At 48.3% G+C, this 23,429-nt stretch overlaps 1 protein-coding gene across 7 annotated transcripts in view; it reads right to left on the reverse strand.

The window, feature by feature from the left end:
* Nucleotides 1-23,429, reverse strand: part of LOC135503949 (tensin-2-like) — a 55,199-nt gene that overhangs the window by 22,551 nt on the left and 9,219 nt on the right. For 5 of the 7 annotated variants that reach the window (XM_064922150.1, XM_064922151.1, XM_064922152.1 and 2 more), the window contains exons 2-3: nt 11,528-11,633; nt 10,553-10,590 (exon numbers count right to left, since the gene is read on the reverse strand). In XM_064922150.1, the coding sequence (XP_064778222.1) occupies nt 10,553-10,590; nt 11,528-11,633 (144 nt within the window). The remainder of the gene's footprint in view (nt 1-10,552; nt 10,591-11,527; nt 11,634-23,429) is intronic. The other 2 variants (XM_064922154.1, XM_064922155.1) reach the window with 1 other exon arrangement.

A 23,429-nucleotide genomic window follows, 5' to 3' on the forward strand; every position in this document is an offset into this window, starting at 1 on the left:
CCCTCCCCCTCTCTCTCCCTGTCAATCTTTCCCTCTCTCTCGCAGCATCCCCCTCTCTCTCCCAGTCTGCTGCCCTCCCCTCTCTTTCCCTTCTCTCTCCCTGTCAATCCTTCCCTCTCTCTCGCAGCATCCCCCTCTCTCTCCCAGTCTGCTGCCCTCCCTCTCTTTCCCTCTCTCTCCCTGTCAATCCTTCCCTCTCTCTCGCAGCACCCCCCTCCCCTCTCTCCCAGTCTGCTGCCCTCCCCTCTCTTTCCCTTCTCTCTCCCTGTCAATCCTTCCCTCTCTCTCGCAGCATCCCCCCCTCCCCTCTCTCTCCCAGTCTGCTGCCCTCCCCTCTCTTTCCCTTCTCTCTCCCTGTCAATCTTTCCCTCTCTCTCGCAGCACCCCCCCCCCCCTCTCTCTCCCAGCCTGCTGCCCTCCCCTCTCAGAGTGAGCGATGGGGCCTGCAGCAGGGGACCATTATGCCAAAAAACACACCAGATTCCATCTCTTTGGCCAACACTTACGAACACGCTTCCTGCAAGTGCTCTCCCTCTACCCTCTCCCTTACTCCCGCTCTCCTTCTGTGTACCTCTCCCTCCTCTCCCACTCTATCTTTTTCTTAACAGGCCCAGCTGGTAAGGCTCACAGTGCTAACCCCTCTCTCCCTCTCATAGATGGGCCACTGGTCCAACCAATGTTTTGATCCATCAAAGCCAGGAACCATGGCTAATGCTCTCACTGTGAATGCATGTGCAGTTCTATGAGAGACTAGCTGGGGATGAGGTAACATTACTGGTATGTTATTAGAGTGAGTGAGTGAGTGAGTGAGTGAGTGAGTGAGTGAGTGAGTGAGTGAGTGAGTGGATAAGTGAGTGAGTGAGTGATTGGGGGGAGAGAGCCTTTAAAACAGGGGAGAGAGCCAGGAGAACAGGGGAGAGAGCCTGGAGAACAGGGGAGACAGCCTGGAGAACAGGGGAGAGAGCCAGGATAACAGGGGAGAAAGCCTAATGAGCATTCTGAAGCAGACCTAATGAGCATTCTGAAGCAGACCTAATGAGCATTCTGAAGCAGACCTAATGAGCATTCTGAAGTAGACCTAATGAGCATTCTGAAGTAGACCTAATGAGCATTCTGAAGTAGACCTAATGAGCATTCTGAAGTAGACCTAATGAGCATTCTGAAGCAGACCTAATGAGCATTCTGAAACAGACCTAATGAGCATTCTGAAGCAGACCTAATGAGCATTCAGAAGCAGACCTAATGAGCATTCTGAAACAGACCTAATGAGCATTCTGAAACAGACCTAATGAGCATTCTGAAGCAGACCTAATGAGCATTCTGAAGCAGACCTAATGAACGTTCAGAAGCAGACCTAATGAGCGTTCAGAAGCAGACCTGATGAACGTTCAGAAGCAGACCTAATGAACGTTCTGAAACAGACCTAGTAATGTCCCTTAGTCATTGGTTGGGCCCCTCAAAGGCCCGGGAATGCTGTTAGGTATTACCTCTTTATCCATCTGACTTACACTCTGTCCATAATATATATCTCTCTCTCTCTCTCTCTCTCTCTCACTCCAGCTCTCCTCCTGTCTCTCTCTGCCATCCCTCCTTCCCTCCTTCCATATTCTATTCACTCGCTCTTTCTCTCTCCCCCCTCTCTCTCTCCCCCCCCCTCTCTCTCTCTCTCTCTCTCACTCCACCCCCCCTCTCTCTCTCTCTCCCCCCCCCTCTCTCTCTCTCTGTCCAAACACCTGAGGGTGGGTACAGGACAGAACAGAACATATAGGACAGAGGTCATGTGTCCCTCTGGTATCGATAATTACTGTGTGTGACTCCCAGTCATGGAGCCAGTGTTAACAGTGACTACAACAACCCCCTCGTCTCCTATCCTCTCCTCCACCCCTCCTCCCAGTCATGGAGCCAGTGTTAACAGTGACCACAACAACCCCCTCGTCTCCTCCCCTCTCCTCCACCCCTCCTCCCAGTCATGGAGCCAGTGTTAACAGTGACCACAACAACCCCCTCGTCTCCTCCCCTCTCCTCCACCCCTCCTCCCTGTCATGGAGCCAGTGTTAACAGTGACTACAACAACCCCCTCGTCTCCTCCCCTCTCCTCCACCCCTCCTCCCAGTCATGGAGCCAGTGTTAACAGTGACTACAACAACCCCCTCGTCTCCTCCCCTCTCCTGCACCCCTCCTCCCAGTCATGGAGCCAGTGTTAACAGTGACTACAACAACCCCCTCGTCTCCTCCCCTCCCTCTCCTCCACCCCTCCTCCCAGTCATGGAGCCAGTGTTAACAGTGACTACAACAACCCCCTCGTCTCCTATCCTCTCCTCCACCCCTCCTCCCAGTCATGGAGCCAGTGATAACAGTGACCACAACAACCCCCTCGTCTCCTCCCCTCTCCTCCACCCCTCCTCCCAGTCATGGAGCCAGTGTTAACAGTGACTACAACAACCCCCTCGTCTCCTATCCTCTCCTCCACCCCTCCTCCCAGTCATGGAGCCAGTGATAACAGTGACCACAACAACCCCCTCGTCTCCTCCCCTCTCCTCCACCCCTCCTCCCAGTCATGGAGCCAGTGTTAACAGTGACTACAACAACCCCCTCGTCTCCTCCCCTCTCCTCCACCCCTCCTCCCTGTCATGGAGCCAGTGTTAACAGTGACTACAACAACCCCCTCGTCTCCTCCCCTCTCCTCCACCCCTCCTCCCAGTCATGGAGCCAGTGTTAACAGTGACCACAACAACCCCCTCGTCTCCTCCCCTCCCCTCTCCTCCACCCCTCCTCCCAGTCATGGAGCCAGTGTTAACAGTGACTACAACAACCCCCTCGTCTCCTATCCTCTCCTCCACCCCTCCTCCCAGTCATGGAGCCAGTGTTAACAGTGACTACAACAACCCCCTCGTCTCCTCCCCTCTCCTCCACCCCTCCTCCCAGTCATGGAGCCAGTGTTAACAGTGACCACAACAACCCCCTCGTCTCCTCCCCTCTCCTCCACCCCTCCTCCCAGTCATGGAGCCAGTGTTAACAGTGACTACAACAACCCCTCGTCTCCTATCCTCTCCTCCACCCCTCCTCCAAGTGAAACAAGTATTCAAAGAGCAATGCTGGACAAAAATAAACGAGTGGTAAATAAACAGAACTGAAAAAATCTGCAAGGCAAGATTGCCAGAGATCAACAATGGAAAAATCCCATAGTAGTCAGTTCATTGTCTTTATGAACCTATAAATGGCAAGTAACCTGGACGTGACTCCACGGCACCGAACACATTTCCATGCTCTGCCTCTGACCTTGGCGGAGAGAGGTAGAAGGCATTCTTGGGATGATAGGGAGACTTCTCAGCACTCGGAACAGAAAAGAACAGAACAGTGGCCAAGTACCCTGGTTGTATTTCCCCTCCACCAAGGGTCATCTGGCAGAACCCCAGAGCTGCTAAGTCAGCTGTCACGCTTATGGTTTTAACGCTGATCAGCATCACACGGACTCACTCATTAGTATGACCACATTAAAAACAAGACACTCTATCTACCCCGGCAATTATCATGACTCTGTGACAGGGTGACTCCGACTCCCTAACGATGACCAGACAGCCATTCTATTTCTATTCTACACTTCCTGTTGTTGATTTTAACATAAACAACTTTAGACTATTCCCTCCCCAAAATAGGAGAAATGTCTTTCTTCCTGACATATTTGAGCAGCTCATCATGGGCAACATTACCCAACCCTTAACCCTTCACTCCCTGTGGACAACTCCAGCTCACAGATAAGTTGTTCTCTACACAGAGAACACGCTGAAATAAAACACTGTTTTGGCATATTTGTGTATTTTTGAAGTGGGATTGTTCATGAAAGAGATGAGCCAGCTGTAGGTTGTTGACTTCGTGTTTGGATGACTGACAGCAACTCCACAAGACAAGTACAAGAAAGGAAGCCACAGAGAGAAACAAGAGGGGGAGCCATAGAGAGAAACAAGAGGGGGAGCCATAGAGAGAAACAAGAGGGGGAGCCATAGAGAGAAACAAGAGGGGGAGCCATAGAGAGAAACAAGAGGGGGAGCCATAGAGAGAAACAAGAGGGGGAGCCACAGAGAGAAACAAGAGGGGGAGCCATAGAGAGAAACAAGAGGGGGAGCCATAGAGAGAAACAAGAGGGGGAGCCACAGAGAGAAACAAGAGGGGGAGCCACAGAGAGAAACAAGAGGGGGAGCCACAGAGAGAAACAAGAGGGGGAGCCACAGAGAGAAACAAGAGGGGGAGGCAATAGAGAGAAACAAGAGGGGGAGCCAATAGAGAGAAACAAGAGGGGGAGCCATAGAGAGAAACAAGAGGGGGAGCCATAGAGAGAAACAAGAGGGGGAGCCATAGAGAGAAACAAGAGGGGAGCCATAGAGAGAAACAAGAGGGGGAGCCATAGAGAGAAACAAGAGGGGGAGCCATAGAGAGAAACAAGAGGGGGAGCCATAGAGAGAAACAAGAGGGGAGCCATAGAGAGAAACAAGAGGGGGAGCCACAGAGAGAAACAAGAGGGGAGCCACAGAGAGAAACAAGAGGGGGAGCCATAGAGAGAAACAAGAGGGGGAGCCATAGAGAGAAACAAGAGGGGGAGCCATAGAGAGAAACAAGAGGGGGAGCCATAGAGAGAAACAAGAGGGGGAGCCATAGAGAGAAACAAGAGGGGGAGCCATAGAGAGAAACAAGAGGGGGAGCCATAGAGAGAAACAAGAGGGGGAGCCATAGAGAGAAACAAGAGGGGGAGCCATAGAGAGAAACAAGAGGGGAGCCATAGAGAGAAACAAGAGGGGGAGCCATAGAGAGAAACAAGAGGGGGAGCCATAGAGAGAAACAAGAGAAACAGAGAAACAAGGGGGAGCCATAGAGAGAAACAAGAGGGGGAGCCATAGAGAGAAACAAGAGGGGGAGCCATAGAGAGAAACAAGAGGGGAGCCATAGAGAGAAACAAGAGGGGGAGCCACAGAGAGAAACAAGAGGGGAGCCACAGAGAGAAACAAGAGGGGGAGCCACAGAGAGAAACAAGAGGGGAGCCACAGAGAGAAACAAGAGGGGGAGCCACAGAGAGAAACAAGAGGGGGAGCCACAGAGAGAAACAAGAGGGGGAGCCATAGAGAGAAACAAGAGGGGGAGCCATAGAGAGAAACAAGAGGGGAGCCATAGAGAGAAACAAGAGGGGGAGCCATAGAGAGAAACAAGAGGGGGAGCCATAGAGAGAAACAAGAGGGGGAGCCATAGAGAGAAACAAGAGGGGAGCCATAGAGAGAAACGAGAGGGGGAGCCATAGAGAGAAACAAGAGGGGAGCCATAGAGAGAAACAAGAGGGGGAGCCATAGAGAGAAACAAGAGGGGGAGCCATAGAGAGAAACAAGAGGGGGAGCCATAGAGAGAAACAAGAGGGGGAGCCATAGAGAGAAACAAGAGGGGGAGCCATAGAGAGAAGTACACAGACTTCTTTATTCTGGTCACTTTGTTTTCCAGGAAATGCTTTATTCTGGGAAGAGAAGATGAAGTGCTTTTCCTGAGGGAGCACTGACAGGACAGTGAAGTAACTGTTCTGGACGACTGTGTGATCTCGCTCTCCGTAGCCGATTTGAGTAAGACCTTTAAACAGGTTAACATTCACAAGGCCTTGGGGCCAGATGAATTACCAGGATGTGTACTCAGAGCATGTGCTGATCAGCTGGCAAGTGTCTTCAATGACATGTTCAACCTCTCCCTGGCCCAGTCTGTTATACCTACACATTTCAAGCAGACCACCATAGTCCCTGTGCCGAAGAACACCAAGGTAACCTGCCTTAATGACTACCGCCCCGTAGCACTCACTTCTGTAGCCATGAAATGCTTTGAAAGGCTGGTCATGGCTCACATCAACACCATCATCCCAGACACCCTGGACCCAATCCAATTCACATATTGCCCCAACAGATCCACAGATGACGTAATCTTGATTACACCCCACACTGCCCTTACCCACCTGGACAAGAGGAACACCTATGTGAGAATGTTGTTCATTAACTACAGCTCAGTGTTCAACACCATAGTGCCCTCCAAGCTCATCACCAAGCTCAGTACCTTGGGACTGAACCCCTCCATCTGCAACTGGATCCTGGTTCCCTACCCGCAGGTTGTGATGTTAGGCAACAACACATCCGCCACACTGACACTCAACATGGAGGCCCCTCAGGGGTGCGTGCTTAGTCCCTCCTGTACTCCCTGTTCACCCATGACTGCGTGGTCGCACACGACTCCAACGGCATCATTACGTTTGCTGACTACACGATGGTGGTAGGCCATATCAACGACGATGATGAGACAGCCTATAGGGAGGAGTTCAAAGACCTGGCAACAACCTTTCCCCTCAACATCAGCAAAACAAAAGAGCTGATTATGGACTACAGGAAACATCCACAGGGTTGTAGTGGAGCGGGTCGAGAGCTTCAAGTTTCTTGGTCTCCACATCCCTAAGGAATAATCATGATCCACACACACCAACACAGTTGTGAAGAAGGTACGACAATACCTCTTCCCCCTAAGGATGCAGAAAAGATGTGGCATGAGCCCTCAGATCCTCAAAAGGTTCTACAGCTGCACCATTGAGAGCATCTTCACTGGCTGCATCACCACTTGGTATGGTAACTGCTTGTCATCCGACCGTAAGGAGCTCCAGAGGGTAGTGCATACGGGCCAGTACATAACCTGGGCCGAGCTCCCTGCCATCCAAGACCTCTATACCAGGCGGTGTCAAAAGAAGGCCCTAAAAATTGTCAAAGACTCAAGCCACTCAACTCATAGACTGTTCTCTCTGCTACCGCACAGAAAGCGCTACCAAGTCTGGAACCAACAAGACCCTGCACAGCTTCTACCTCCAAGCCATAAGACTGCTAAATAGTTAGTTAAACAGTTAACCAAACAGCTACCCGGGCTACCTACATTGACCCCCTGTTGAACTAACTCTTTGGACTCATCACATACGTTGCTGCAACTGCTTATTATCTATCCTGTTGCTTAGTCACTTTGTCCCTACAGTATCTACATATCTACCTCAACTACCTCGTACCCCTCCACATCGACTCGGTACTGGTACTCTGTATATATAGCCAAGTTATCGTTACTCATTGTGGATTTATTTCTTGTGCTAGGCATTTCACTGTTAGTCTACACCTGTTGTTTCTCTCTGCATTGTTGGGAAGGGCCCGTAACTAAGTATTTCACTGTTAGTCTACACCTGTTGTTTCTCTCTGCATTGTTGGGAAGGGCCCGTAACTAAGTATTTCACTGTTAGTCTACACCTGTTGTTTCTCTCTGCATTGTTGGGAAGGGCCCGTAACTAAGCATTTCACTGTTAGTCTACACCTGTTGTTTCTCTCTGCATTGTTGGGAAGGGCCCGTAACTAAGCATTTCACTGTTAGTCTACACCTGTTGTTTCTCTCTGCATTGTTGGGAAGGGCCCGTAACTAAGCATTTCACTGTTAGTCTACACCTGTTGTTTCTCTCTGCATTGTTGGGAAGGGCCCGTAACTAAGCATTTAACTGTTAGTCTACACCTGTTGTTTCTCTCTGCATTGTTGGGAAGGGCCCATAACTAAGCATTTCACTGTTAGTCTACACCTGTTGTTTACGAAGCATTGTTGGGAAGGGCCCGTAACTAACTAACTGTTCAATGTCTTGTAGAGAACAGCCTAACAGTGTTCAATGTCTTGTAGAGTAGCCTAACAGTGTTCAATGACTTGTAGAGTAGCCTAACAGTGTTCAATGTCTTGTAGAGAACAGCCTAACAGTGTTCAATGTCTTGTAGAGTAGCCTAACAGTGTTCAATGTCTTGTAGAGTAGCCTAACAGTGTTCAATGTATTGTAGAGTAGCCTAACAGTGTTCATTGTCTTGTAGAGTAGCCTAACAGTGTTCAATGTCTTGTAGAGTAGCCTAACAGTGTTCAATATCTTGTAGGGTAGCCTAACAGTGTTCAATTTCTTGTGGAGTAGCATAACAGTGTTCAATGTCTTGTAGAGAACAGCCTAACAGTGTTCAAGGTCTTAAGGCCAGTTGAGAGGCCAGAGTCCCACACCCCCAGAGGCTGGCCTGGCCTCTCCCTTCCTGGGCAGGACCGATGGCTATCACTGCCGGGACATTTCACCGGCCACCACCAGTCAACAGCCCACTCTCAGCTATGCAGCTATCATTTCCAGACCCCAACACAACCAGGCCAGGCCACAAACAACAACAGAGTCTATACAAAACACAACCAGGTCACAAACAACAGAGCCTATACAAAACACAACCAGACCACAAACAACAGAGCCCAAACAGAACACAACCAGGCCACAAACAACAGAGCCTATACAAAGCACAACCAGGTCACAAACAACAGAGCCTATACAAAACACAACCAGATCACAAACAACAGAGCCTATACAAAACACAACCAGGCCACAAACAACAGAGCCCAAACAGAACACAACCAGGCCACAAACAACAGAGCCCAAACAGAACACAACCAGGCCACAAACAACAGAGCCTATACAAAACACAACCAGGCCACAAACAACAGAGCCTATACAACACAACCAGGCCACAAACAACCGAGCCCAAACAGAACACAACCAGGCCACAAACAACAGAGCCTATACAAAACACAACCAGATCACAAACAACAGAGCCTATACAAAACACAACCAGGTCACAAACAACCGAGCCTATACAACACAACCAGGCCACAAACAACAGAGCCTATACAAAACACAACCAGGTCACAAACAACCGAGCCTATACAACACAACCAGGTCACAAACAACCGAGCCTATACAACACAACTAGATCACAAACAACCGAGCCTATACAACACAACCAGGTCACAAACAACAGAGCCTATACAAAACACAACCAGGTCACAAACAACCGAGCCTATACAACACAACCAAGTCACAAACAACCGAGCCTATACAACACAACCAGGTCACAAACAACAGAGCCTATACAACACAACCAGGTCACAAACAACAGAGCCTATACAAAACACAACCAGGTCACAAACAACCGAGCCTATACAACACAACCAGGTCACAAACAACCGAGCCTATACAACACAACCAGATCACAAACAACCGAGCCTATACAACCGAACCAGGTCACAAACAACAGAGCCTATACAACACAACCAGATCTCAAACAACAGAGCCTATACAAAACACAACCAGGTCACAAACAACCGAGCCTATACAACACAACCAGGTCACAAACAACCGAGCCTATACAACACAACCAGATCACAAACAACCGAGCCTATACAACCAACCAGGTCACAAACAACAGAGCCTATACAACACAACCAGGTCACAAACAACAGAGCCCAAACAGAACACAACCAGGTCACAAACAACCGAGCCTATACAACACAACCAGATCACAAACAACCGAGCCTATACAACCGAACCAGGTCACAAACAACAGAGCCTATACAACACAACCAGGTCACAAACAACAGAGCCTATACAACACAACCAGGTCACAAACAACAGAGCCTATACAACACAACCAGGTCACAAACAACAGAGCCTATACAACACAACCAGGTCACAAACAACCGAGCCTATACAACACAACCAGATCACAAACAACCGAGCCTATACAACCGAACCAGGTCACAAACAACAGAGCCTATACAACACAACTAGATCACAAACAACCGAGCCTATACAACACAACTAGATCACAAACAACCGAGCCTATACAACACAACCAGGTCACAAACAACAGAGCCCAAACAGAACACAACCAGGTCACAAACAACAGAGCCCAAACAGAACACAACCAGGTCACAAACAACAGAGCCCAAACAGAACACAACAGTGTGGAAATAGTATCTTCCTGACCAACAGCATTGTTTCGAGGAAACAGAGCCAGAGCTTTACAATCCACAGAACAAGAGTGGCCTACATACTATGCCAGGTCTACTGCAGACCATTTCGTGCTCATTCCTTGATTGAAATCTTCAAAGATTAAACGAATATTTAAAAAAAATAACTGGCTATGGATGTGTATTGGTTTGCAACTTTTAATCCCCTTATCCTCTAGGTCTCTTTCCTCAAATGGAAATCGATGGTACCAAGACTGGACAGCAATTTCTGCCACATGCCATCTTCCATAACGCACGGCGCCAGCAGCTGCAGTCTGCCAAGTCTCTCCCTGCCCCTGGCCAAAGCTGGCATTCACTCCTCCATCAATGACCCTTTCAAATGGGGCTTGGGTGCAGTCGGTCACATCAATGGCTACTAGCTCATAGCAGGGACAGGGAGGGTACACTCTTAGAAAAAAGGATTTCAAAAAGGTTCTTTGGCTGTCCCTATAGAAGTAACCTTCTGGTTCCAGGTAGAACTCTTTCTGGTTCCATGTAGAACCCTCTGTGGAAAGGGTTCTACATTGAACCTAAAAGAGTTCTACCTGGAACCAAAAATGATTCTTCAAAGGGGACAGCTCTTGGTTGCACCTTTTTTTCTAAGAGTGTAGAATAAGTTGGGTAAGTTACGCAGAAGTGAATCGGTTTGGAGTCTTACCTTTGCCTCGCATTTCTTGTGAGTGGCTGTTTTACACACTGGAGAGAGAAGGATGGCAACAGAGAGGGTGGGTCAGGAGACAGAAGGGAAGCATTAGTCAGGTTCATTTGGTGTATTCTATGTAGCATGTTAGCTGGTCTGAGGGTCCTTGACAACGAGCAGCTTACAGTGAGTCAGCAGCATGAGGGCTCTGACAGAGACAGAGAGCTATAACAGGATCCTCTATGGAGGAAGAGGGAGGAGAGAGAGAGAGAGAGGGAGAGAGAGAGAGACAAAGAGAGAGAGAGAGAGGGGGGGAGAGAGGGAGAGAGAGAGATAGAGAGAGAGAGTGAGAGAGAGAGGAGAGAGAGAGAGAGGTCACAAAGAGAGAGCGATACAACACAACCAGAGAGAGAGAGAGGGGAGAGAGAGAGAGAGAGAGAGGGAGAAAGAGAGAGGGAGAGAGAGAGTGAGAGAGAGGGGAGAGAGAGAGAGACAAAGAGAGAGAGAGAGAGAGAGAGAGAGAGAGAGAGGGGGAGAGAGGGAGAGAGAAAGAGAGAGAGAGAGAGGGAGAGAGCGATAGAGAGAGAGAGAGAGAGAGAGGGGGAGAGAGAGAGGGAGAGAGAAAGAGCGATAGAGAGAGAGAGAGAGAGAGGGGGAGAGACCAGGTCAGAGAGAGAGAGGGAGAGACAGAGAGGGAGAGAGAGAGGGAGAGAGAGACAAAGAGAGAGAGAGAGAGAGAGAGAGAGGGAGAGAGAGAGAGAGAGGGAGAGGGGGAGAGAGAGAGAGAGAGAGAGAGAGAGAGACAGAGAGAGAGACCAGGGGAAAGAGAGAGAGGGAACACAAGAGAGGGAGAGCGAACAAGAGAGCGATAGAGAGAACACAGAGAGAGAGAGAGAGAGAGAGGACAACAGAGAGAGAGAGAGAGAGAGAGAGAGAGAGAGAGAGAGGGAGAGAGAGGGATAGAGAGGGAGAGAGAGAGAGAGAGAGACTCACCTCGGCAAAAGGACCCCGTGTTGTCCACACTCTGACGACACACCCCACACTGACGGTTCTTCTTAAAGGTTTTCTCCTTGAAGACATGGGGCTCCCCCTTCCCTGTCTACCAACACACAGGTACACACACAGTCAGAAACCCAGTACGTAGGGAGTAGCAAGCACACACTAGAGGATTCTTGGTGTGTTTGAGTGACAGGAGCTTTGCTGTAAGGTGTTTTTTCTGCTCCAGAACCTTTATATGGTTGGTTGTGTAACGGAGGTAATCCTTCTAGTAACACGCCTATGATCCTACTGGGTTGCACAACATGAAATTGGCTATAAACATGAGACTGCAGGGGGATGGGAGTTGCATGTCTCATGGCATGGTAACTAAGAAAATGTCAACATGTGAACACATGTCCCTGTTCGTGTGTCCCTGTCCGTGTGTCCCTGTCCGTGTGTCCGTGTGTCCCTGTTCGTGTGTCCGTGTGTCCCTGTCCGTGTGTCCCTGTCCGTGTGTCCGTGTGTCCCTGTTCGTGTGTCCGTGTGTCCCTGTCCGTGTGTCCCTGTCCATGTGTCCGTGTCCGTGTGTCCCTGTCCGTGTGTTCCTGTCCGTGTGTCCCTGTCCATGTGTCCCTGTCCGTGTGTCCGTGTGTCCGTGTGTCCCTGTCCGTGTGTCCCTATGCGTGTGTCCGTGTGTCCCTGTCCGTGTGTCCCTATCCGTGTGTCCGTGTGTCCCTGTCCATGTGTCCGTGTGTCCCTGTTCGTGTGTCCGTGTGTCCCTGTCCGTGTGTCCCTGTCCGTGTGTTCCTGTCCGTGTGTTCCTGTCCGTGTGTCCCTGTCCGTGTGTTCCTGTTCGTGTGTCCCTGTCCGTGTGTCAGTGTGTCCCTGTCCATGTGTCCCTATCCGTGTGTCCCTGTCCGTGTGTCCCTATCCGTGTGTCCCTGACCGTGTGTTCCTGTCCGTGTGTCCCTGTCCGTGTGTCCCTGTCCGTGTGTCCCTGTCCGTGTGTTCCTGTCCGTGTGTCCCTGTTCGTGTGTCCCTATCCGTGTGTTCCTGTCCGTGTGTTTCTGTCCGTGTGTCCCTGTTCGTGTGTCCCTGTCCGTGTGTCCCTGTCCGTGTGTTCCTGTCCGTGTGTCCCTGTCCGTGTGTCCCTGTTCGTGTGTCCCTGTCCGTGTGTCCCTGTCCGTGTGTCCCTATCCGTGTGTCCCTGTCCGTGTGTCCCTATCCGTGTGTCCCTGTTCGTGTGTCCCTATCCGTGTGTTCCTGTCCGTGTGTCCCTGTCCATGTGTCCCTGTCCGTGTGTCCGTGTGTCCGTGTGTCCCTGTCCGTGTGTCCCTATGCGTGTGTCCGTGTGTCCCTGTCCGTGTGTCCCTATCCGTGTGTCCGTGTGTCCCTGTCCATGTGTCCGTGTGTCCCTGTTCGTGTGTCCGTGTGTCCCTGTCCGTGTGTCCCTGTCCGTGTGTTCCTGTCCGTGTGTTCCTGTCCGTGTGTCCCTGTCCGTGTGTTCCTGTTCGTGTGTCCCTGTCCGTGTGTCAGTGTGTCCCTGTCCGTGTGTCCCTATCCGTGTGTCCCTGTCCGTGTGTCCCTATCCGTGTGTCCCTGACCGTGTGTTCCTGTCCGTGTGTCCCTGTCCGTGTGTCCCTGTCCGTGTGTCCCTGTCCGTGTGTTCCTGTCCGTGTGTCCCTGTTCGTGTGTCCCTATCCGTGTGTTCCTGTCCGTGTGTTTCTGTCCGTGTGTCCCCTGTTCGTGTGTCCCTGTCCGTGTGTCCCTGTCCGTGTGTTCCTGTCCGTGTGTCCCTGTCCGTGTGTCCCTGTTCGTGTGTCCCTGTCCGTGTGTTCCTGTCCGTGTGTCCCTATCCGTGTGTCCCTGTTCGTGTGTCCCTATCCGTGTGTCCCTGTTCGTGTGTCCCTATCCGTGTGTTCCTGTCCATGTGTCCCTGTTCGTGTGTCCCTGTCCGTGTGTCCCTGTCCGTGTGTCCCTATCCGTGTGTCCCTGTTCGTGTGTCCCTATCCGTGTGTCCCTGTCCGTGTGTCCCTGTCCGTGTGTCCCTGTTCGTGTGTCCCTGTTCGTGTGTCCCTGTTCGTGTGTCCCTATCCGTGTGTCCCTGTCCGTGTGTCCCTGTCCGTGTGTCCCTGTTCGTGTGTCCCTGTTCGTGTGTCCCTGTTCGTGTGTCCCTGTCCGTGTGTCCCTATCCGTGTGTTCCTGTCCGTGTGTCCCTATCCGTGTGTTCCTGTCCGTGTGTCCCTGTTCGTGTGTCCCTGTCCGTGTGTCCGTGTGTCCGTGTGTCCGTGTGTCCGTGTGTCCGTGTCCGTGTGTCCGTGTCCGTGTGTCCGTGTCCGTGTGTCCGTGTTTCCCTGTCCGTGTCAGTACACTCTATTCACCGCTTCAAAACCGGTCTGTTTTCATTAGTCTGCAAATCCGACTGATTAACATAAAGATCCTTTGTTACTACGGAGTGTGTTTTCCCTCTTCAATAAAAGGGTTGTTTGCACATTTTCCCAAAATCTCCTCTTTCGCTACGACTGGGAACTATTTGGACAGCTGACAGGAGACTGTACTTATCATGTTCACTAAGCCACTGTGTGGACACCAGGGCAGGCACCATCCGCCTGCCTCACCACCCCCATCCACGGCCCCCTCACCACTGACCCAAAGCATGCCAGGCATGAGACTAAACCCCTGGCTCTCTGACAACTAAATGTCTGTTTGTCTGTCTGCCACCATGAAGTGGACGGAGAACACAGTTTAAATAGAGACAGTGATTAACTGCAAGCCGATCATTGCATGTGAGTAACATACTGTGGTCAGTCACACAGACTGGGCGTGGTTTCGCAACATTTCTGCGTAGGACACGATCACCACCTGGCAGACAGACAGACAGACTGCAGCTCCTGCATACTATGGCACAGGAGGTTGATGTCACCTTAATTGGGGAGGACAGGCTCGTGGTAATGGCTGGAGCAGAATAGTTGGAATGGTATCAAATACATCAAACCCATGGTTTCTATGGTTTCCAGGTCTTTGATTCCATTCCATTTGCTCTGGTCCAGCCATTATTATGAGCTGTTCTCCCCTCAGCAGCCTCCTGTGGACCCCGGGTTGCGTTCAGAAAGGTGCAATGTACTGACTGTCGCAGAGATAAAAAGCTGACATGATTCCTTACTTTCCTTTTCAGAGAGAAATCTCTGTAATTGGGAACATTTCACAACATTTTGCCATATTGAATGCAGCCCTGGATACTGACATAAGCCCCAAGTCTAGGTCCAAAAGGCTTCTTAACAGCTTCTACCCCTCCAAGCCATAAGACTCCTGAACAGCTAATCAAATGGCTACCCAGACTATTTGCATTGTCACCCCCACCCCCATTTTTACGCTGCTGCTTCTCTCTGTTTATTATCTATGCATTGTCACTTTACCTCTACCTACTTGTACATATTACCTCAATTACCTTGACTAACCGGTACCCCCTCTACATAGCCTCGCTACTGTTATTTTATTGTTGCTCCTTAATTATTTGTTATTTTTCTATTTTATTTTTAATCGTATTTGTTTTTTACTTCAGTTTATTTTAGTAATTACTTTCTTGACACATTCTTTTCTTAAAATGGCATTATTGGTTAAGGGCTTGTAAGTAAGCATTTGACTGAGATGTGAGGAGAGGAGGGAGGAAAAGAGAGATGTGAGGAGAAGGGCAGGAAAAGAGAGATGTGTGGAGAGGAGGAGAGGAGGAAGGAAAAGAGAGATGTGAGGAGCCTTGTCTCAGGATGGTAAGTTGGTGGTTGAAGATATCCCTCTAGTGGTGTGGGGGCTGTGCTTTGGCAAAGTGGGTGGGGTTATATCCTTCCTGTTTGGCCCTGTCCGGGGGTGTCATCGGATGAGGCCACGGTGTCTCCTGACCCCTCCTGTCTCAGCCTCCAGTATTTATGCTGCAGTAGTTTATGTGTCGTGGGGTTAGGGTCAGTTTGTTATATCTGGAGTACTTCTCCTGTCCTATTCGGTGTCCTGTGTGAATTTAAGTGTGCTCTCTCTAATTCTCTCTTTCTCTCTTTCTTTCTCTCTCTCTGAGGACCTGAGCCCTAGGACCATGCCCCAGGACTACCTGACATGATGACTCCTTGCTGTCCCCAGTCCACCTGGCCGTGCTGCTGCTCCAGTTTCAACTGTTCTGCCTTATTATTATTGGACCATGCTGGTCATTTATGAACATTTGAACATCTTGGCCATGTTCTGTTATAATCTCCACCCGGCACAGCCAGAAGAGGACTGGCCACCCCACATAGCCTGGTTCCTCTCTAGGTTTCTTCCTAGGTTTTGGCCTTTCTAGGGAGTTTTTCCTAGCCACCGTGCTTCTACACCTGCATTGCTTGCTGTTTGGGGTTTTAGGCTGGGTTTCTGTACAGCACTTTGAGATATCAGCTGATGTACGAAGGGCTATATAAATAAATTAGATTTGATTTGATATACTTTTATTCTTACATTTCACATTCTTAAAATAAAGTGGTGATCCTAACTGACCTAACTGACTAAAACAGGGGATTTTTACTAGGATTAAATGTCAGGAATTATTAAAAACTGAGTTTAAATGTATTTGGCTAAGGTGTATGTAAACTTCTGACTTCAACTGTATATAGTCTTAACTAATTCCTACTTAGATTTGTGTGTATTTTGTATATGCTGTGTAATTTGTTAGTTATTACTTATGAGATATTACTGCACTGTCGGAGCTAGAAGCATTTCACTACACCCACAGTAACATCTGCTAATCAGGTGTATATGACCAACAAAAGAGGCTGAAATGCTCAATCAGGTTAGGTAATAATCAGGTTAGGTAATAATCAGGTTAGGTAATAATCAGGTTAGGTAATAATCAGGTTAGGTGATAATCAGGTTAGGTAATAATCAGGTTAGGTAATAATCAGGTTAGGTAATAATCAGGTTAGGTGATAATCAGGTTAGGTAATAATCAGGTTAGGTAATAATCAGGTTAGGTAATAATCAGGTTAGGTAATAATCAGGTTAGGTAATAATCAGGTTAGGTAATAATCAGGTTAGGTAATAATCAGGTTAGGTAATAATCAGGTTAGGTAATAATCAGGTTAGGTAATAATCAGGTTAGGTAATAATCAGGTTAGGTAATAATCAGGTTAGGTGATAATCAGGTTAGGTAATAATCAGGTTAGGTAATAATCAGGTTAGGTAATAATCAGGTTAGGTGATAATCAGGTTAGGTAATAATCAGGTTAGGTGATAATCAGGTTAGGTAATAATCAGGTTAGGTAATAATCAGGTTAGGTAATAATCAGGTTAGGTAATAATCAGGTTAGGTAATAATCAGGTTAGGTAATAATCAGGTTAGGTAATAATCAGGTTAGGTAATAATCAGGTTAGGTAATAATCAGGTTAGGTAATAATCAGGTTAGGTAATAATCAGGTTAGGTTATAATCAGGTTAGGTAATAATCAGGTTAGGTAATAATCAGGTTAGGTAATAATCAGGTTAGGTAATAATCAGGTTAGGTAATAGCTGAAATACAATTAAGGTCACTAAAATAAAGGTAATGTAAAATAAAGCCTGTTCACTGAAGTTTTTAAAGTTCCTCTTTGTGGCGTCACAAGGCTTTGATTTGGGTATTCTAACATCTCTAACACAAACGACGTCTTGGGCGGGGACACCAGTAGAAACATATTTCTCTGGTGTATTCGTTAAAATAAGATCAATCACAGTTTCTTTTGCGGCATCTCTAGGGTTGGGCCGTGTAGTTACCAGCTGGGCTAGGTTTAGATCATTACACATGTTTATTAGATTGTCTGAAGCCTGCATTTCCCAATCAATGATTTAGGTCACCCAGGATAATATCTTTTTATTTAGTAAAAGAAGACAACAAACTTGTTAACTCCTTGAGTGTATAAAGGTTAGCCGAGGGAAGATGGTAGACCCCTATAACAGTTATGGATACATTTTTTCCCCAGACAAGCGATTAAAGATAGCAGAAAGAAAAGAAATTGGCAAGGGAAATAGATTTCAATAAAGATTTTAAAAAAAATATATACAAAAATGGCCACTCTACCACCTCTACCTTGTCTGTCAGCACTGGACACATGATAACCTCAATATTAATATCAGAGTCCAGAATGTCCCCAGAGATCCAAGTTTCAGTCAATACTATAATGTCCAGATTCGTTTGAATTGCCCAGATCTTAATGTAATCCAGTTCAGGAACTACACTCCTAATGTCCAGATAGCAGAAAGAAAAGAAATGGCAAGGAAATAGTTTGAATTGCCCAGATCTTAATGTAATCCAGTTCAGGAACTACACTCCTAATGTCCAGATTCGTTTGAATTGCCCAGATCTTAATGTAATCCAGTTCAGGAACTACACTCCTAATGTCCAGATTCGTTTGAATTGCCCAGATCTTAATGTAATCCAGTTCAGGAACTACACTCCTAATGTCCAGATTCGTTTGAATTGCCCAGATCTTAATGTAATCCAGTTCAGGAACTACACTCCTAATGTCCAGATTCGTTTGAATTGCCCAGATCTTAATGTAATCCAGTTCAGGAACTACACTCCTAATGTCCAGATTCGTTTGAATTGCCCAGATCTTAATGTAATCCAGTTCAGGAACTACACTCCTAATGTCCAGATGCATCAACACAAGTCCTTTACACTTTTTAAGACACATGGAAACTCCAACTCCAACAAGCTACGTTCAACAGGCAGTTGCAGGCCCTGTCTGATGATTGATAATGGTGTAGTTGACATGACTGTAAGATTGGTTGCTATCGTGCAACAGCCTAACACTCTACATTATTTGAAAACCGAGGGGGTATTCAAGTTTCTGGAATTCACATTTGAACTAAAAGCACTGGGTGAGCAGACCCCAGTGGGCTTCTCTTTTGAGGTAACAATAGCAGATCTAAGAGTGGAGTTCAAACGAATGGGTAGAAGATTACAACAGGCAACACCCCCGGCAGTATAGACAACAGTAGGAAGATAACGCATAGAGGATGGGAGGTATTACCTGAGCTGGGCTTGCTCTGGAGAAGACGGAAGAAAAGAGAGGAGGGAAGAAAATATAGACTAGCGTTTCTAGTGAAACTGCTCCAACAACTTGAAAACTTGGACAGATTGAGACGTTTCAAATCAACACCGGTATCTTGGTTTTCCCTATGTCGTTACAATGTTCGTCTAGCTCTCTGTGATTTTTATGATTCTTTTAGTTGACATATTTGTTGAAAAACATGCTTACATTCCTGCAATGCTCCTCGTACATTACTTCCTCTATACGAACGATTTGTTTTACACGTTTGGGATTTTCACCAGCAGGCTATATCCCATTTACCTTCATGGAAAAGTAGCCTAAGACGGGAATGACAACGTCTTACTCATCAGCCGCACAAATACAACTTTAAACTGGGTTCAAAAAAAATGCAGTCACTTGTGACAACCCCTCCTCTCTTAAAAATACCTTACAAGTACACACCAATGAGTTTCTACCTAAAAAACAGACTATGTGTATTCGGTCAGTGTAATGGGACAAACTTTACCGTCAACTCACCGAGTGTCCCGTCTGCGCTGGGACAGCCCCCTACCCCCTCACCCCTCAGGCATCAACAGCAGTACAGCACACAAGAGGGTCCTGTTCTCTTATTTTTTTGTCGTCCAGCTCAGAGAACCAGAAGTTCTTCAGTCAAAGAACCGCTTTTTGAAAAGAAAGCCCTCCCCTTCCTTCTCCCTGTTTACCAGAAGCCCCCACAACAGAAGATGGATTGAAGGGAGGAGCCGACATATACACATATACATATACACACTGATGCTACACAAATCCATCCCTACATGCTTTTCTCTCTTCCCCTCCAAAAATTGCTTGATATTAAGTTAACACGATGTGTATTTTGTGGCACACTCAACCAGACTGAACACACTGACCCCGGTGCCCAGGCTAAAGCCAGACCAGGGCCCAGACTAAGGCCAGACCAGGGCCCAGACTAAGGCTAGTCCAGGGGTACAGTGCCCAGACTAAAGCCAGACCAGGGGCACAGTGCCCAGACTAAAGCCAGACCAGGGGCACAGTGCCCAGACTAAAGCCAGACCAGCGGAACAGTGACCAGATTAAGGCCAGACCAGGGGCACAGTGCCCAGACTAAGGCCAGACCAGGGGCACAGTGCCCAGACTAAAGCCAGACCAGGGGCACAGTGCCCAGACTAAGGCCAGACCAGGGGCACAGTGCCCAGACTAAAGCCAGACCAGGTGCACAGTGCCCAGACTAAAGCCAGACCAGGGGCACAGTGCCCAGACTAAAGCCAGACCAGGGGCACAGTGCCCAGACTAAAGCCAGACCAGGGGCACAGTGCCCAGACTAAGGCCAGACCAGGGGCACAGTGCCCAGACTAAAGCCAGACGAGGGGCACAGTGCCCAGACTAAAGCCAGACCAGGGGCACAGTGCCCAGACTAAGGCCAGACCAGGGTCCCTAATCAGCTGGACTACAGTGATACTCCATAAGGGTCTTCTCCTTGGTTTTCCTTTAGACATCTTTAGATATAAAAACAACTGTAGCTATATTTGGACCTATATGTCAACTCCTATGATTTTTTGATGTAATACAATCATAATAATAGACCAATTAAAAAACCTCTTTGCTAGCTTTAAGGACAATACAGTGCCACTGACACGGCCCGCTACCAAAACCTGCGGGCTCTCCTTCACTGCAGCCAACGTGAGTAAAACATTTAAACATGTTAACCCTCTCAAGGCTGCTGGCCCAGACGGCATCCCCAGCCGTGTCCTCATAGCGCAGACCAGCTGGCTGGTGTGTTTACGGACATATTCAATCAATCCCTATCCCAGTCTGCTGATCCCACATGCTTCAAGAGGGCCACCATTGTTCCTGTTCCCAAGAAAACGAAGGTAACTGACCTAAACGACTACTGCCCCGTAGCACTCACTTCTGTCATCATGAAGTGCTTTGAGAGACTAGTCAAGGACCATATCACCTCCACCCTACCTGACACCCTAGACCCACTCCAATTTGCTTACTGCCCTAATAGGTCCACAGACGACGCAATCGCAATCACACTGCACTCTGGCCTAACACATCTAGACAAGAGGAATACCTATGTAAGAATGCTGTTCATCGACTACAGCTCAGCATTTAACACCATAGTACCCTCCAAACTCGTCATTAAGCTCGAGACCCACTCCGCCCTGTGCAACTGGGTCCTGGACTTCCTGATGGGCCGCCCCCAGGTGGTGAGTGTAGGTAACAATATCTCCACCCCGCTGATCCTCAACACTGGGGCCCCACAAGGGTGAGTTCTCAGCCCTCTCCTGTACTCCCTGTTCACCCACGACTGCGTGACCATGCACGCCTCCAACTCAATCATCAAGTTTGCAGACGACACTACAGTGGTAGGCTTGATTACCAACAACGACGAGACGGCCTACAGGGAGGAGGTAAGGGCCCCCGGAGTGTGGTGTCAGGAAAATAACCTAAAACTCAACGTCAACAAAACAAAGGAGATGATCGTGGACTTCAGGAAACAGCAGAGGGAACACCCCCCTATCACAACGACAGGACAGTAGTGGAGAGGGTGGAAAGTTTTAAGTTCCTCGGCGTACACATCACGGATAAATTGAAATGGTCCACCCACACAGACAGCATGGTGAAGAAGGCGCACAGATGCACAATCGAGAGCATCCTGTCGGGCTGTATCACCGCCTGGTACGGCAACTGCTTCGTCCTCAACCGTAAGGCTCTCCAGAGTGTAGTGAGGTCTGCACAATGCATCACCGGGAGCAAACTACCTGCCCTCCAGGACACCTACACCACCTGATGTCACAGGAAGGCCAAAAAGATCATGAAGGACAACAACCACCCGAGACACTGCCTGTTCACCCCGCTATCATCCAGAAGTCGAGGCCAGTACAGGTGCATCAAAGCAGGGACCGAGAGACTGAAAAACAGCTTCTATCTCAAGGCCATCAGACTGTTAAACAACCATCACTAACATTGAGTGGCTGCTGCCAACATACTGACTCAGTTCTGGCCACTTCAATAATGGAATTGATGTGATAAATGTATCACTATTCACTGTAAACAATGCCACTTTATATAATGTTTACATACCCTACATTACTCATCTCATTTGTATATACTGTACTCTATACCATCTACTGCATCTCACCTATGCCGTTCAGCCATCACTCATTCATATATTTTTATGTACATATTTGTATTCATTCCTTTACACTTGTGTGTATAAGGTAGTTGTTGTGAAATTGTTAGGTGAGATTACTTGTTAGATATTACTGCATGGTCGGAACTGGAAGAGCAAGCATTTCACTACATTCGCATTAACATCTGCTAACCATGTGTAACAAATTAAATTGGATTTGATTTGATTTAATAATGAATGTATGCATTGTCTGGATGTGGGGCCTAAACAGTAGTGTTGACTGGTCACTGTAGGTCCAGAGAGAGTGCATCATACTGTGCGTGACGTCTGGGCCAGCATCCACAAAGTGTCTCAGAGTAGGAGTGCAGATCTGGGGTCTGTCCATACAATCTTATTAATTATGATCTAAAAGTCTAAACTGATGCTAGATCAGCACTTCTCGGCTGAGACGCTTTGTGGATACAGGCTCTGGTCTCTGACTCTGACATCATGTAGTAAAATGATTCCAGTAGCATAATACCATTGGTAATACACCATCCCCCATCCACTATGCATCTGTGTGACACATATTGTTAATGTGTGTGTGTGTGTGCGTGTGTGTGCGTGTGTGTGTGTGTGTGTGTGTGTGTGTGTGTGTGTGTGTGTGTGTGTGTGTGTGTGTGTGTGTGTGTGCGTGCGTGCGTGCGTGCGTGCGTGTGTGCGTCTGTATGTGTGTGTGTGTCCTCTGTGCAGCCACCTTCCACAGGAGGACAGTGAGTCTCAGAAGGACAGTGAGTCTCAGAAAGACAGTGAGTCTCAGAAAGACAGTGAGTCTCAGAAAGACAGGGAGTCTCAGAAGGACAGTGTGTCTCAGAAGGACAGTGTGTCTCAGAAGGACAATGAGTCTCAGAAGGACAGTGAGTCGGAAGGACAGTGTGTCTCAGAAGGACAGTGTGTCTCAGAAGGACAGTGATTCTCAGAAGGACAGTGATTCTCAGAAGGACAGTGATTCTCAGAAGGACAGTGTGTCTCAGAAGGACAGTGTGTCTCAGAAGGACAGTGATTCTCAGAAGGACAGTGTGTCTCAGAAGGACAGTGTGTCTCAGAAGGACAGTGTGTCTCAGAAGGACAATGAGTCTCAGAAGGACAGTGAGTCGGAAGGACAGTGTGTCTCAGAAGGACAGTGTGTCTCAGAAGGACAGTGTGTCTCAGAAGGACAGTGATTCTCAGAAGGACAGTGAGTCGGAAGAACAGTGTGTCTCAGAAGGACAGTGTGTCTCAGAAGGACAATGAGTCTCAGAAGGACAGTGAGTCGGAAGGACAGTGTGTCTCAGAAGGACAGTGTGTCTCAGAAGGACAGTGATTCTCAGAAGGACAGTGATTCTCAGAAGGACAGTGTGTCTCTGAAGTACAGTGTGTCTCAGAAGCAGAGTGATTCTCAGAAGGACAGTGATTCTCAGCAGGACAGTGTGTCTCAGAAGGACAGTGTGTCTCAGAAGGATAGTGTGTCTCAGAAGGACAGTGTGTCTCAGAAGGACAGTGTGTCTCAGAAGGACAGTGATTCTCAGAAGGACAATGAGTCTCAGAAGGACAGTGTGTCTCAGAAGGACAGTGTGTCTCAGAAGGACAATGAGTCTCAGAAGGACAGTGAGTCGGAAGGACAGTGTGTCTCAGAAGGACAGTGATTCTCAGAAGGACAGTGAGTCGGAAGGACAGTGTGTCTCAGAAGGACAGTGTGTCTTAGAAGGACAGTGAGTCT

The sequence above is a fragment of the Oncorhynchus masou genome, chromosome 18 (assembly GCF_036934945.1).
Source record: "Oncorhynchus masou masou isolate Uvic2021 chromosome 18, UVic_Omas_1.1, whole genome shotgun sequence".
Classification (NCBI taxonomy): domain Eukaryota; kingdom Metazoa; phylum Chordata; class Actinopteri; order Salmoniformes; family Salmonidae; genus Oncorhynchus; species Oncorhynchus masou.